General features: G+C 34.5%; 2 protein-coding genes across 2 annotated transcripts in view; one reads left to right on the top strand and one right to left on the bottom strand.

The window, feature by feature from the left end:
- The window catches only part of setd1bb (SET domain containing 1B, histone lysine methyltransferase b), a 30,719-nt gene extending 29,680 nt beyond the window's left edge, over positions 1 to 1,039 (top strand). Inside the window, exon 20 of the mRNA XM_022670521.2 lies at positions 399 to 1,039. Within this exon, the coding sequence (XP_022526242.2) occupies positions 399 to 572 (174 nt within the window). The 3' untranslated portion in view covers positions 573 to 1,039. The remainder of the gene's footprint in view (positions 1 to 398) is intronic.
- A 3,841-nt stretch (positions 1,040 to 4,880) lies between these two features.
- hpdb (4-hydroxyphenylpyruvate dioxygenase b) lies at positions 4,881 to 15,291 on the bottom strand. Its single transcript, XM_007237391.4, has 14 exons — positions 15,160 to 15,291; positions 14,949 to 14,975; positions 14,643 to 14,705; positions 13,492 to 13,596; positions 13,330 to 13,372; positions 13,148 to 13,230; positions 11,668 to 11,757; positions 10,048 to 10,151; positions 9,858 to 9,935; positions 6,703 to 6,865; positions 6,036 to 6,107; positions 5,673 to 5,795; positions 5,302 to 5,418; positions 4,881 to 5,078 (listed from the first exon to the last, which is right to left on the bottom strand). The coding sequence occupies exons 1-14, from the start codon at positions 15,160 to 15,162 to the stop codon at positions 4,968 to 4,970; spliced, it is 1,182 nt and encodes a 393-aa protein (XP_007237453.2). The 5' UTR covers positions 15,163 to 15,291; the 3' UTR covers positions 4,881 to 4,967.
- Between the last annotated feature and the right edge of the window lie 449 nt (positions 15,292 to 15,740).

Genomic DNA, 15,740 nt, shown 5'->3' with positions numbered 1-15,740 from the left:
GCATGTACTTCAGACCAGCTCTTTACTCTCCACTCGAGAAAAAGATGTTAACAAATGAGCTGCTAATGCATTCATTTCACCTTTATGAAGCTACGAGTTGTCTCTCCAATATGACGTTTTTTTTAGTTGTTGGTGAAGAAGGCGACATTTATACACGTAATGTGCACATGTAAGGTGTTTTAGGGACAGATTTGTTCACATTGCACACAGATACAGATAACTTACCTTTGTGAATGTGTGAACCATCAAGATAACCAAATCTGAACTGAGGAAGAAATCTGATTTAAGCAATGTGGCTTATAATGTGAACGTAGCCTTAGTTTTTGGCCAGTTAGAATGTAAGTGTTGTTTCTAATCAGAGACTGATTGTCTCTCATTTCCTTTTTTCCTTCTTTCAGCCAAACTGCTATGCTAAAGTCATCACAGTTGAAGCTAAAAAGAAAATAGTCATCTATTCACGCCAGCAGATCGGCATCAACGAAGAGATCACGTACGATTACAAGTTTCCCATCGAGGACGAGAAGATCCCCTGTTTGTGTGGAGCAGAGAACTGCAGAGGAACCCTCAATTAGAGTTTATGACACTATATGACAATATCCAAGAGCCATTATCTAAACAATGCAAAATTCATCCATCCTGTAGACATGGGAGACATCTTTTAAAGCCTTTTGTGAAGATGTGGAAATGTAACTGGCAATGAAACTGATGCACACACTGCTACATTTTGTATATTGAGCATCAGATATGGTATCTGGATGATTATGCAAGTATTATAAATGGGTTATAAAAGCCTTGTGTAGTTTTTACTCGGTTGTAGACTCTACTATATTGTAGAAATGACGATGAGCAACAATGTTTTATACATGTATTTATAAAATGTACCCAGCAGGAGGCAGCGTTGTACACAGTTTGATTCTCAGCACTTGTACAGTTCTTCTTATCCTTAACAAAGGCTAAATACTTAATTTAAAAAGCATATTCAGCCTGTGTGATTTCATAGTTAAACATGCAGGATGAATAAAGTATTTTCTTGCAAGAACGTCTTTTTTTCGGGTTGTTTTGTGTATAAAAAAAGAAGTAGTTAGTATACTTATCTTACTTGCCCTGTGCAAGAATGCCTTGGACTGGCATATTACATTTTTAACATATGTACATTATATATTATTTCGGTACTAAAACAACTTATTATACTGTACGTTGTTTAAGAATGCTTTGTAAAAAATATATAATATATATTTTATTTAAGTTGAAGAGTGAAAAGATTCTTGGAGAATGCGGGCATCGATCCCGCTACCTCTCGCATGCTAAGCGAGCGCTCTACCATTTGCGCCAAAGCTGGGGAACAATAGTCTGCTTTGCCGTGGGAAGAAGAAAAAATGGAGGGAAGAAGGGGGGAGAAGGGAAAAGGAAAGAAAGCGAGAAAAAGAAAAGTTAACCATCGAGCAAAAACTGAAAAATGAAATGGTTCTGCCTCTTTTAAAGAACTGCAGTGTTTATTTCGTTGAATATGTTTCTTTTTATATTATTATTGTCATTTTCTGAGCTAAAGGGAAGATCGGGGCAGATACAAAGGTCGCGAGTTCAAATCCCGGTGTGCTATCAAAGAACAGCAGCTTAGATTTTAAATGTACCTAAAATCTACTGAAATTTTGAGGCATTTAAACACGTTTTTCTATACACTAATCTTAATTTACTGTTAATCTCTAAATTATGTGAAAAAAAAAATACATTTTATGTACTATAAAAGGCTTATCACAAATTGTTACATAGTATAATATGTATACCACAGTGTTCTATATATTATAACAGGTATACCAAAATATTTTACATAGTATAAAATGTATACCACAATATTGTAGATACCAGAATATTTTATATACTATTAAAGGTATACCACAATATTTTATACAGTATTAAAGTTATATCACAATATTTTATATAGTATAACAGGTTTACCACTATATTTTATATAGTATAACAGATACCACTATATTTTATATAGTATAACAGATACCACAATATTTTATATAGTATAACAGATGCCACAATATTTTATATAGTATTAAAGGTATACCACACAATTTTATATAGTATTAAAGGTATATCTCAATATTTTTTATAGTATGACAGGTATACCAGCATTTATTTTACATAGTAAAACAGGTATACCACAATATTTTACAAAGTATAACACGTGTACCACTATATTTTATATACTATAACAGATGCCACAATATTTATATAGTAAAAAAGATGCCACAATATTTTACATAGTATAACATGTATACCACAATATTTTATATAGTATAACAGACGCCACAATATTTTATATAGTGTAACAGGTGTACCACTATATTTTATATAGTATAACAGATGCCACAATAATTTAATATAGTATAACAGGTGTACCACTATATTTTATATAGTATAACAGATACCATAATATTTTATATAGTGTAACAGGTGTACCACTATATTTTATATAGTATAACAGGTGTACCACTATATTTTATATAGTATAACACGTGTACCACTATATTTTATACAGTATAACAGAGGCCACAATATTTTATATAGTATAACACGTGTACCACTATATTTTATATAGTATAACAGGTGTACCACTATATTTTATACAGTATAACAGAGGCCACAATATTTTATATAGTATAACAGGTGTACCACTATATTTTATACAGTATAACAGAGGCCACAATATTTTATATAGTATAACAGGTTTACCACTATATTTTATATAGTATAACACATGTACCACTATATTTTATATAGTATAACAGATAACATAATATTTTATATAGTGTAACAGATGCCACAATATTTTATATAGTATTAAAGGTATATCTCAATATTTTATATATTATAACAGGTATACCAGCATTTATTTTACATAGTATAACACATGTACCACTATATTTTATATAGTATAACAGATGCCACAATATATATATATAGTAAAAAAGATGCCACAATATTTTACATAGTATAACAGGTGTACCTCTATATTTTATATAGTATAACAGATACCACAATATTTTATATAGTATAACAGACGCCACAATATTTTATATACTTGAAGGTGGTTTTTATAATATGTATTTTTTTTACTAACCAGACTTAAATTATGAATTGAATTTCAAAGGAATTCGTTTGAATTCACACTCAAAATCAAAGAGTGTAATTTTTTAAAGAGTGTATCTCTTTAAGCCACGCTTTAAGGTGGCGAGGATTTTGATTGGTCAGAAATGGAAGGCCCGCGGTGGAGAAACATTTAATTGGTTAAAAATGGACAGAGCATCGGGCAAGCGCTGCGATTTGATTGGCAAGAAATGGAGACACACCAGGGGGTTTGATTGGTAAGAAATGGACGGGATAAACGAGGAGTAGATTTCATTGGTAAGAAATGGACGCTGTGCCGTGAGCTGATTGGAGAGAAATGGAAGCGGCGTTGGAAGAGGAGTGACACGATTGGCGTGCTGAAAGCCGGCGCTTGTGTTCCAGGTAGCGCCAATTCCCCGTTCTGAAACAGCGCGGACAGCTATAGAGTTATCACTGATAGAAGATGAATAGGCCAGTACACTCTATTTTATTAAGATATGATGCATGCCTTTATAACTAAGTGTTCATAGCGTTGTCGCTGCAACTCTCATAAAATTATAATTTTATTATGCTGCCGGGTTTATTTTCGGCGCATTTGAGCTATAAAACGCTATCGCCTAGGCTAAACAAAGACTTTTATTTTGAAATGTTTGGAAACCGAAATAACGATGGCTTTTATGACTTTTGCTAAAAAAAACACCAAACAGTATATTCGGTTTTCAAAAGTAACATTGAGGTGAGTTTGTTAATATTTTTAAATATTCATAAACATTACATTGTATACAATACATTATTAATTTAAATATTTAAATAGTAATACATGTAACTTAGGGAGTGTCCAAACTTTACCTCACAACAAAACAGCCATTTGTCGTTTGTTAGATTTTTCAAATTATATAACCCTTTCAGACACTGAGTCCATTACAATGGACAAAATGTATTTTCTTTCTTATTTTTTTTTTTTTCAAATGTTTTGGTGCACATAACACTAAGACCTTTTGAGAAGGTTGACATTTTGTTAATCAGAATATGAAAAACATGAAGCCAATGAAACAATAGCTTAGCCCTGCCCACTGCACTGGGAGAGCCAAATTAAAAGAGCTTATTTTAATACTTATATGTGATTAAGAACACTTTTATTATTTTTATTTTTTTATCACAATATTTATCACACTTGTGTGCATTAGAAGCAGAAAATATAATTTCAATTATTTTTTTTATTTAGGTCTAAAAGGTTTAACATATTTTAGCTTAGCTATGTGTTAGCTTAGCTATGTGTTCAGTAACATTAGCTACATTAATCTCTCAACAGCGTTAAAGTAAAATCAAATATTCATATTTAAAAAAAAAAGACAGGATTTTAGGTGGTCTTTTTTCCACAAGACTGTCCTGGACAGGTTTGGTGAAGATTTGGAGGAGGTAGTCGTTATCATGAGCCAACAAAAATGTCGGTTCCTTAAGAAAATGCAGTTGCATTTAATGTGTTGTTGTATGTAATAGCCCACCTTCAGAATGCTGATGTCCTCAGTAATTAAAAAAAAAACTTTAGTTGTAACTTCTAAATGTTCAGGAATATTACATTAACCTCTCAATATTGTTAAAAGGAAAATCAAAAAAGAAAAGTTTTAAAAAGAAAGGTTTTTAGGTGGTCTATTTTCAAAAGCTACCTTAGCTACCTTAGATAATGTGGGTAAAACACACATAGCTAACAGTTTTTGGGCACCACAAACAACATTCATAAATACCAAATAAAACAATGAAGGTGTTGTAGGAGTGTTTAATATAAAAAGTAGAAAAACCAACACAATGGATTTATTGTTCTTTCTTATTGCTGAGTGTAGTGATGTATGTCAGATTTCCTCAGTGTTTCCATTAGGAGTCAGGACAGTGAGGTTTCCTCTGGCATTCTGATCTGCCTCTATTGCCTCAAACAGGGACTTGAAATTACCTGCACCAAATCCCTGTAATAAAGAAAACAAAAGCGTGGTTTAATATTAAATGTAATTTCAAAATATATTTATGAACAAAGACGTGTACTTTGTTTAACAGAATGTTACTGACTATGTTATGAGCTAACATGTTATTGTTAAATATCCCCATATGGATTGAACACTTTTAACCTGTGAAGCCTGCAGGGAGAAGCTACATGGTTAAAATGTTTTTTTTTTTCTTCTTCAAACTCACCTGGTGGTTGTGCCTCTGAATAACCTCCAGGAATACAGTGGGCCTGTCCTGGACTGGTTTGGTGAAGATTTGGAGGAGGTAGCCGTTATCATCATAATCCACCAAAATCTTCAGTTCCTGGAGGAAATGCAGGATTTAAAGTGTTGTTGAATTGTTGATTTAGCTTAATAGCAAAAATCCACATTTCCTCCATTAGCAGAACCATAACTAAGTAACTAACTAACTTACTAACTAAATAAATAAATAAATAATAAAAATAACAATAAAGGACACTTAGTTAATGTTACTCAAGGATAAGACTATAATATATAGTATACTATACAAAATATACTATATTTTGGATAGTAATAAAAAAGAAGGTAATATCTCACCTCCAGAATGCTGATGTCCTCAGTAATTTTGACCTTGGAAAGCTTTAGATTTTCTCTAAGCTGTTGGTAGTAGGTACCTGGTACACTCATGAACTCCATGCCACGCTCCTTCAGATTTCGGATCTAAGGAAAAAGGCAAAAAAAATTTTTAACGTATTTATATATTTATTTATTTATTTAGTTCATTTATATAATTAATTTTTGTAAATCTCATCGCATTTAACTCATTCTGCATACCTGCACTTAATTCAGTTTTGTAAAAAGATTATTGGCTAATAGTCAAATCCTTCATTATACCAGGTATTCTGGTTTTGATCCTGCTGTTTTTAATCCAATAGTTGGAGATATCTAGGGTTTACTCACAGCTTCAATAATGTTGGAGGTGTTCATGGCAATGTGCTGGACTCCTGGGCCACCATAGTATTCCACGTACTCCTGCACAAACAAACACACAAAGAAGGACAAAAAAAAACATTAGTGGGCATCAGTGTATATATATATATATATATATATATATTTTTTTTTTTTTTTATTTATTTATTTATTTATTTATTTATTTATTTATTTATTTTTATTGGTGCACTTATATTGGTCCATTAATCATTAAATTTGGCCAAATGTAAAGATCAACTGCAAGACACACTTTATGTCAAAAAGTGAGCAAAAATGGCAAAATTGAGAGACAAGGTTTTTGAACAACAGCAATAATATGTGTTTGGGTATATATGTGTATGTAATCGTACGTGATCTCTTCGTTGATGCCGATCTGCTGGTGTACACTGATGTGTGTGTGAAGTGTGAACTAAATTAAAAATGTGTGTGTGTGGACACATATGTATGGGAACTGAATGTGTTTGTGTAGGTGCATGTGTGTTTACTGAAGTGCATCTGGATATAAATAGAATGCGTGCACATGTGTATGCATGTTAATTATTTCCTTGTGTAAATGGGCAGACACACGCATTCTAAAGCGCGTGTGTAGGTAACCTCAAAATTGTGCATGTGTGTGTGTGGGTGTGTGTGTGCTTGCCTGGATCTGGGATTTGCGTTTTCCCATGGCTGGTTCATTAATGGGCATCTTCACTGTCTCCTCATAGTTTGCCACCACTATGGAGCGCAAAGCACTGAACTGAGTCTGCAGCTGCTTATCATCCACAGACCAGAACCTGTGGAACAACAGGTTCTTCTGGTACCTACACACACACACACACACACACACGAGCAGAAACAGAATTGCCCTAATGCAGCTGTATCTTTTTTGTTAATTCTTCACTGACAAGGAGCAAATAAATTCCAATTCTCACACAATGTTGCTTAAACGCTCCTAGAACAGTACAGGTATCCACATTTCTCCACACCACTGAAGTTGTGTAGTTGTCCCACAGACAGCATCATGCTTATATTACATACTCTGGTCTGAGCTGGATTTGTTGTTAACAGAAATGATCATTTTTTTTATTATATCAAGCCCTGTGGTTAACATCTGTGGATCCTCAGAATTATGTTGTTATTGTGCCAAAGGATACATTTTGCTACATGTGAAATAACTCTCATCAACTAGCTGCAGAAATGAGGTTAGCCAGGTTTCCTTGGCAGTAATTAAAATCAGGAGTAGTGATTTTTTTAAATCCATGCTACACCAGCAGACCCTAATATGGGCATGACAGAATACTACATGATATGTCCATTTTCTTTTCTACTTCGCATTAATGCTGCCATCCATATAAAATAAAATCTAGGCTGAACGGTAACAACCAATTATTTAGGTTATTTTTGCACAATTCCTTAGATTTACGTATGTATGTAAACCAACTGTTTGTGACACTTATTAGTACATTCATGTAATAAGTAGTAATATCAGTTTTGTAGGCAGCAACATAAAACACTGTGGGATTCAACAATATATGCTTAACCAAAATAAACAATTACCAATTAAGTCACAATTCTCAATAGTGCATTAATATTCGAATAAAAACTATGGTTAAATGAGTACACTACATATTTATACTACTATTGTCATGTCTGTTGTCATGTTTTGATCTCTCGTGTACCGACCTTGATTTGTTTTTCTCGTTTACCCTGATTTTTGCCTCTCCTCTGATATCGCCTTGCTGTGTATGAACCCTTGACTCTCCTTCTGCTCTGATATGGTTAACCCTTGCTGCTCCTGTCTGCCGGTATTGACCCTATTTGTTATGACCACTCTTTGTTTTGCCCCTTTATACAATAAATACAGTTTTCTGCCTCAGCATGTGTCTGAATTCTGCTCAACTATGACAACTATGACACAGTGTCTCTCTGACATATCCTCATGGATGAAGGAGCATCACCTTCAATTAAATCTCTCAAAGACTGAACTTATGGTCATACCAGCAAAACCATCTTTTCAACACAACTTCTCTATAAGTATCGACTCTCTCTCTCTCTCACCGACAAAGGTTGCTAGGAACCTGGGTGTTCTGGTTGATGACTATCTCTCCGTCACGCACCATGTGGCCTCAGTTGCTCGATCCTGCCGCTTCGTGCTTTATAACATCAGGAAAATTAGACCGTTTCTGACGCAACAGGCCACCCAACTCCTGGTACAAGCAGTCGTCATCTCACGCCTCGACTACTGCAATGCCCTGATAACTGGCCTCCCGGCCTGCGTAGTAAATCCACTCCAAATGATCCAGAATGCAGCAGCACGTCTGGTCTTCAAACAGCCAAAACGGGCACATGTCACCCCGCTGCTCATTGAGCTCCACTGGCTACCAGTTGATGCTCGCATCAAATTCAAAACTCTTACAATCGCCTACAAGGTGATGACAGAACAGCTCCTTCCTACCTGCATTCGCTCCTGAAGGCTTACGCTACCTCCCGGCCGCTGCGCTCCTCCAATGAACGTCGCCTCGCTTTACCAAACACTCACACAAAGCAATCCAGACTGTTCTCATACAGAGTTCCCCAATGGTGGAACAAACTACCCTCCACTACCAGATCAGGAGAATCTCTCACTATCTTTAATAAACTCCTGAAGACAGAGCTCTTCAAAGAGCACTTACTCTCCTAACACCTCTAACACACTAACTACTTCTAACTTCATTTCCTTCTTCCCCTCCTTCACTTCTCTATCCCTTTATTTCCCTTCGACCTCCTTTAAGCCCTATCTAAAAATGGTTTATCTTAATTCCTATTACTTTTGTACTTCATTATTGTAAGTCGCTTTGGACAAAAGCGTCTGCCAAATGTAATGTAATGTAATGTAATGTAACTATCCATTTATTAAATGCAGTAAGTGCAAATGTAAAGTTAATTGGTATAATCCAAAATGGCTACCATCCAGGAGACCAAAACCTCCTTAATTCGAACGAGGATTCAAGTGAAGAGAATTTTTATTTCAGGTCATTTCTAACGGCCCATTTGTGATTAAATGATAACTGTCAGATACCACAGCTGGCTACATGTAAGGGTGAACAAATGACTGAGTGTCATTTGTTTTAATTCTTATTATTATTATTAATATTATCATTAAATATGTGTTCATAACCAGAAATTAAATAAGATTTTAGTTAAGCGCAGAATGTGGCAGCAAAGTCTCATAATCTTAGGCCCCTTGCTGGCCCTTTCCTCTGCACTCAGATAATTGCTGTTTGTGGGATGCATATAGGGCCCCTCAATTCTCCGCCCATAACTACCTCCAGATGCAGACTGATGCTGAGTCATGGCTGAACTCACTCTCATGCAAAACTGGCGCCTCATCTTACAATAGGCGGGCAGCCACTAGCATTCAGTGAAATACAGCCACCTCCCTCCTTCCCTTTCCCTTGTCTTCTGCCATTCCTGGCATTTTCTCTCTAGCTACACTTTCGCTTTAGTGTTCTTCACCCTCACTATAGAGACAGCAGGACTCTGTGAGCTGTGTTCTGATTGGTCAGGACTGGAATGGCAGTTTCCCTTTGGAGGGCCAGCTATTTAACATAGCCCTGTGGGCTGCAGCTCTTTGGTTTAATAAAAAGTTTTAATAATTAATAATTATTCACACCCTGCTGTCTCACACTCTACTTACCTTCCCACCTGTCTATAATATGATTCATATTTTTTAATTGGAATTATTTTTTATTATTATTTGAACAAAAATCAAATTAATGAACACCCTTAAAAAAGATGGATAGTGTGAGAGGAGACACTAAGCTGCTTTCTCACCATTCCACCACTGGCACCATCTCATCGTCTGGCTGGTTTCCCACCACATGGTCAATGAAATCCAGTTTACCACATGGACTGTGAAAAAAATTATAGATGTTGATTGTTGATGATGTGACTGTTATTAAAACAATGACAATAACTGCTGCGTGACATACACATCAAGATTTTGTGAATATTTTTTACTTACAGCTTATCCAATAGAGGATCACGGAACAGAGGAGCATGAAACCCTGGCAGAAACAGCCCATTATAGCCTTCCCTCTCCACCAGAGTGTGGGTAGTGTCTCCGTACTGAGTTAGAGAACATAAAGAGCTGAACATCTGAAATTCTATAAGACTGCAGACGCAAAACCATGTTAAAATGTTGCTATAGCTAATAGACTGCATTTGTTAACACAATTAAATCTAAGAGTCTGTATGTAAATTAATTAAATTAATTTAAATTAAGATTTCTTTAATTCCTAAACTTTCATAATTTATACATTAGTATAATGATATACCTTAAATAAGGAGCATTAATCAAAGTTTCTTTAGAAAAGGCAATTTTTCTGTATAGGTCTATGGAAACTCAAAGGTGCATCTGAATATTCAAGTCAGAGTGGTAGATCTTCAGAACAAGAAATAAGCACCCTTGGCTTAGAGTGTAGTTAGTGGAGTTTTTAACTTAATTTTGGGAGTTTGAGCCACGCCCTTACTCCTCCCACTCTCCATATATAAACCGTCACTTCCTCTCTACCTGCGTGTCGAACAACCTCGCAACCCACCTCCTCCCTATCTTCCTCCTTCATTAATTTTCTCCCTTTCTCTTGTGTGGGGGGGTTTCAGCTTCACGCTTTTCCAGCGAAGCTGCCCCGAACTCCTGCCCAATCATCTGAGTTCGCCCCCCTCTCTCTTTTCCATCTCTTTCAGTAAGGGCGTGGGGAAATACTAGCAAACTAAGTATATAAAATGAGAGGAGAAAGAGAAATCACGTATTCTTTTGTTTTTTTTACATAAAAAAGAGCTATACTAGATAATAGATAAAGTGGACAAATAGCAAATACTAATAAGAGGGACCTAGAGACAGGCCAGGGGTTCAAACGGAATAAAGAGAAGAGGAGAAAAAGAAGAGAAAGATAACAAATTAAGAGAAAATGAAAGAGAAATATAGAGTTATAAAAAGAAAAGGGGAGATAAATAAGGAGATAAAGAAGGGTAGAGAGAATGGGTGGTAAGGGGAGAGTTCAACATTTTGAACTAACCTCTTCTCATTGCATGTTTTTTATTTTTATGTTTTTTATATGATTTTTTTTTTATTAAAAATAAGCATTAAAGCTACACACAAGCACATGTGGAAAAGTGGTAATCAAACCAGAATATGTTTTATACTTTAGACTATTTTAATTTGCTAAATTTGGATTAGTTCCTAGAAGGAGTTCCTAGAGGTGCTGAACAATAGTTGCTTCTTTTTCTTCACACTTTAAAGTTGCAGCTCATCCCAAATCACCATCTCAGTTGGGTTTAGGTCAGGGGATTGTGGAGGCCAAATTCTTTTTTGATTACTACATAATTCCATGTATGTATCTTATTTTTTTCCACTTTAAATATTAGTCAATACAATGCAAACTTTTGACTGGTACTGTAAATTAATTAATTCATAAAATCTTTTAAAAATAATTTACAATTCTACAGAAAAAAAAAAAACGGAATAAATGGTTGATTTATAGTTATTTATGTAGAAGGCCTAAAATAGTAAAGAAACCCAATGCATTTTTCACTTTCACTATAAAATGGTTGTTTACTTTGTGTATAAAGGCACAATACTTACAGTCTGCAGCACTGCAAGTTTCACCCTGCCGAATTTGTCCTCTAGAACATGAGGTTCCTTGACAACGATGGCACCTCTTTCTCTTGCTTTCTGTTTAGTTACACACAAAACATGTTCTGAACAGTAGTATTGCATTTTTGTAGAAATGTATTTGTATTTCTGATTTCTGTCAATTAATACAAATGAAAACTGACAGTCCTCAGTATAAACAGAGACAAAAACCAGCATTCTCTTTATACTCTATACTCATACCTGTCAAGTTTTGGACTTAAAAATAAGGGATTTTTTCCGCCGCCCCAACATATATTTATATATATATTTTTATTTAATAGATTTAAAATTTAAATTGAAGGGTGCACAAATTTACAAAAAGGACATGGATCAGATATATTCCATAAGTAAATAATAGTCCTAAGGGGCCTACACAATTAATAATCTTTCATTAATACTTCTTTCTATCGTTCAGCCCACTCCTGATCAGTTCAGTTAATTTCAGCCCTCTCCACATTTTCTCTCTCTCCAGCTCAACCATCTCTTCTACCCCTTCTAAATAATACATTACACCACAATACTTGAGATTTAAACAAATTCTAACAAACCCTAAAACTAGCCCTGAACTAATAGAGTTTGGAAATGATAGTTATTGGCTGATCAGGCACATCAGGGCAGGGCATTATATATATATATATATATATATATATATATATATATATATATATATATATGTATATATATATATATATATATATATATATATATATATACATATATATATATATATATATATATATATATATATATGTAGATTTTTCTCAAACCCTGAATATCTATCTAGCTAATTCTAAAGTTAAGAGTCACAAGCTGTATTTTATTAAACACACAGTGGGTTTAATTTATGTTTTGATTCAGAGAAGAGTCTTTTTAACCAGCTATCAGAAACAATCTCATCACAGTTTACACTACCTTTCTTTTAGAAAAATCTCCGTATATCCAGATTAGTTTTAACGACAGCTGCTCCGACTAGCTGCCTGAACTCACAGCGAGGGGAGGGGCGGGGCTTCCCGCACACTAAACTGCGCTCCGCAAAACCAGCAAGCTGATTGGCTGTTTCTCCTGAAAGGCGGGACTTTCTCCTTGAACCGGCACCACGATTGGTTAAGAGACACACAGCGGTCAGTGCATTGTCGCCTGTGGCCTATATATTTTTTTATTTAGTATAATACGGGAAATTTACGGGAAAATACTAATACGGGAGGACGGCGGGAAAGAGGAGTAAAATACGGTAGTTTCCCGGCCAAAACGGGAGACTTGACAGGTATGTATACTCGTGCAAAGGTATAATAATGATAAACTTCTACTGAACTAAAATGAATCTCAATTTTGTCTTAAATTATAATATGTGCATAATAATAATATAAAAAAAAGTAAATTTAACACAACTCTGTATAAAATAACAAAAGGGCAGGGAGTTGTTCATTACCTGCACCAGGAATTCACAGTTGTTTACAGTGAAAGCCACATCTTTCACCCCATCTCCATGCTGCACAAGGTGTTCCCCCATCTCTGATTAAACAATGCAGTAAATTAGTATTAGTATACTCTTTATTGATACGTTTTTGGTAAAAGCTGAATAAAAAAAAATATTGTTTCACATTGTTTTACCTTTGTTACCAGGATTCAGGGCAGAGGAAAAGACATAAATGATCTACAGTGAACAAGAGAACATAGAACAAGAACATATCAATGTTGAAGCAATCATAGCAGCTTTTATTATACTAAAATTGCAGGTTAAGAAGATTATGATAACAGTAACAACATCCCCACCTTTCCTTGCTTGACTACATGGGAGACCATGTCACGGCTTCCAGTCTCCAGTCCTGAGTATGCCAGCGGCTCAAAACCCAGTTTATTACAGTAAAAAGAAGCTGCCTGAGACACAAAACACAGAACAATAAGTAATTTGCTATAGATACACGTGAAGATATCGTGATACAAATTATATTCTTCAATTGCAAAAAATAAAAGGGATGAAAAAACAAAGGAAAGTGTAAAGAATGAAAGGATTCTGAAATCTGTGCAAAAATGATTTATTTTTTGAGCCCAAAAAATTTATAAACACATGCCAAGCATTTCTCACAATACAGTTTCAAAAAAATCCACTAAAATGATGAGTTACTTTGATTTTACCAAATTAAAAACCTCTGGAATATAATCAAGAGGAAGATGATCACAAGCCATCAAACCAAACTGATCTGCTTGAATTTTTGCACCAGGAGTGTCATAAAGGTATCCAAAAGCAGTGTGTAAGACTGTTGGAGGAAAACATGCCAAGATGCATGAAAACTGTGACAAAAAACAGGGTTATTCCACCACATATTAATAGTCTTTATGAATATGAACTTGTTTTCTTTGCATTATTTGAGGTCTGAAAGCTCTTCATCTTTTTTGTTATTTCAGTTGTTTCTCATTTTCTGCAAATATATATCTAAATGACAAAAAATGTATTTGAAATTTGGGAGAAATGTTGTCTGTAGTTTAAAGAAAAAAAACAGCAATGTTCAATTTCCTCAAACATAAACCTATAAAAACCAAAATCAGAAAAAAATATATATACATTATATAAATGTATAATGAAACTAAACACAGTTTATATATTATAAAGAATTTTAAAGTTCTCAATGACAGCGACTAAAAACAGAATTCTTTTAGGAGATTCAGATTTAAAATTGTGGAGAGAGCACCCCCATGTGGTCACTCAGTGAAAGAACCCCAGAAAAAGAATGCCAATATGGATCAAATTAGTGAGCGGATGGTGTTCAGTGGCTGAATCTTTGATACCTCCACCCCTCATGAGAACCAATAGCATCCTTTTCTACAGAAACTCCTCTACTCCTCTCCTCTACTCCTCTCACAGCAAAGATGAAGAACATAGGGATAACACTGTTTGCAGAAAACACATTAGAAAATAAGCTGACCTGTTTTGCATTTCCCACCCAGAAGGTGATGTGGTCAAAGCAGACGAACCTGCCCTGTTCATGCTGATGGAAGAAAATCGGGTAAAACATTTTTATATATAAAATAAATATACTGAATACTCACTGCAATTGCTCAGATTTAAATGCAAAAAATTATATATATAAAAAGTTTGTTTTATATATTTGTGTTGGCTTTTTTACATCCTATATTACTCTGTTATCTGTCAAAGGTATAATTATAAAGCATATTACTTTTCCTCAAAGACATTAACTACTAAGAGTAAAAGTGGTTCCTGAGTCACATACCTTTTCACCTTTGTCTGTGTAAGTTGTCTAAAAAAAAAACAGAGAAAAACACTGTTTTTGTATTTCTTTTTTATATTTTTGAGTGGAAGGTCATTAGCTTCAGATGCTTTTTCATAAAAAATAATAATAATAATAATATCTGCACAACATAAAAAAAACTGCAAGAAAAACATTTTCAGTTCAAAGCTAGATTAAACCAAATGCATCTCACCATGCTGATGTTCTGCAGGTCCTGTTTTGAGGGGTTTTGAGGCAGAATGTTGGTCCAACCTGAATTTAAAGAGCAAGAGAAGCTAGGGGGCGTTTCCCCCTCCCACCGGATGCATGCAGTATGCAGAACTTACCTCAAAATTAATGCCTGGTCTGGAATTACTGTATAGTAAATTTAACATGGACTGATGACAATTATCACAAAACTAATGAGAGATAGTTATTGGCACCTAATTTGAAATAATATAAAGTATAATCGATCACAAATGCAATGGAATTAAAATTCACACACGAACAGGTTTCTTATGTGCAGCTGCATAATAGACATATACAAAAGGCATTAGGTTCCCGTATGGAAAACAGGTATACCAAGTAAGACTTAATAATAAGGTTAAAAAAAAAAAAGTCCACATGATTTTAGTTGCATCTGTAACATTTGATCAAATATTCAAAAAATGTTTCCTGTACTCATTTACTAAATTATATATATAATGTAAAGCTAATAGGCACATTCTTGTGCATGTCAAGGTATATGTATTTACATATATATAAATGTTCTGTCATTCAAGAGAAAATTACATT

This window comes from Astyanax mexicanus, chromosome 12, assembly GCF_023375975.1.
Source record: "Astyanax mexicanus isolate ESR-SI-001 chromosome 12, AstMex3_surface, whole genome shotgun sequence".
Classification (NCBI taxonomy): domain Eukaryota; kingdom Metazoa; phylum Chordata; class Actinopteri; order Characiformes; family Acestrorhamphidae; genus Astyanax; species Astyanax mexicanus.
The sequence above is the reverse complement of the archived record's forward strand: the minus strand, read 5'-3'. Positions and strand labels throughout refer to the sequence as shown.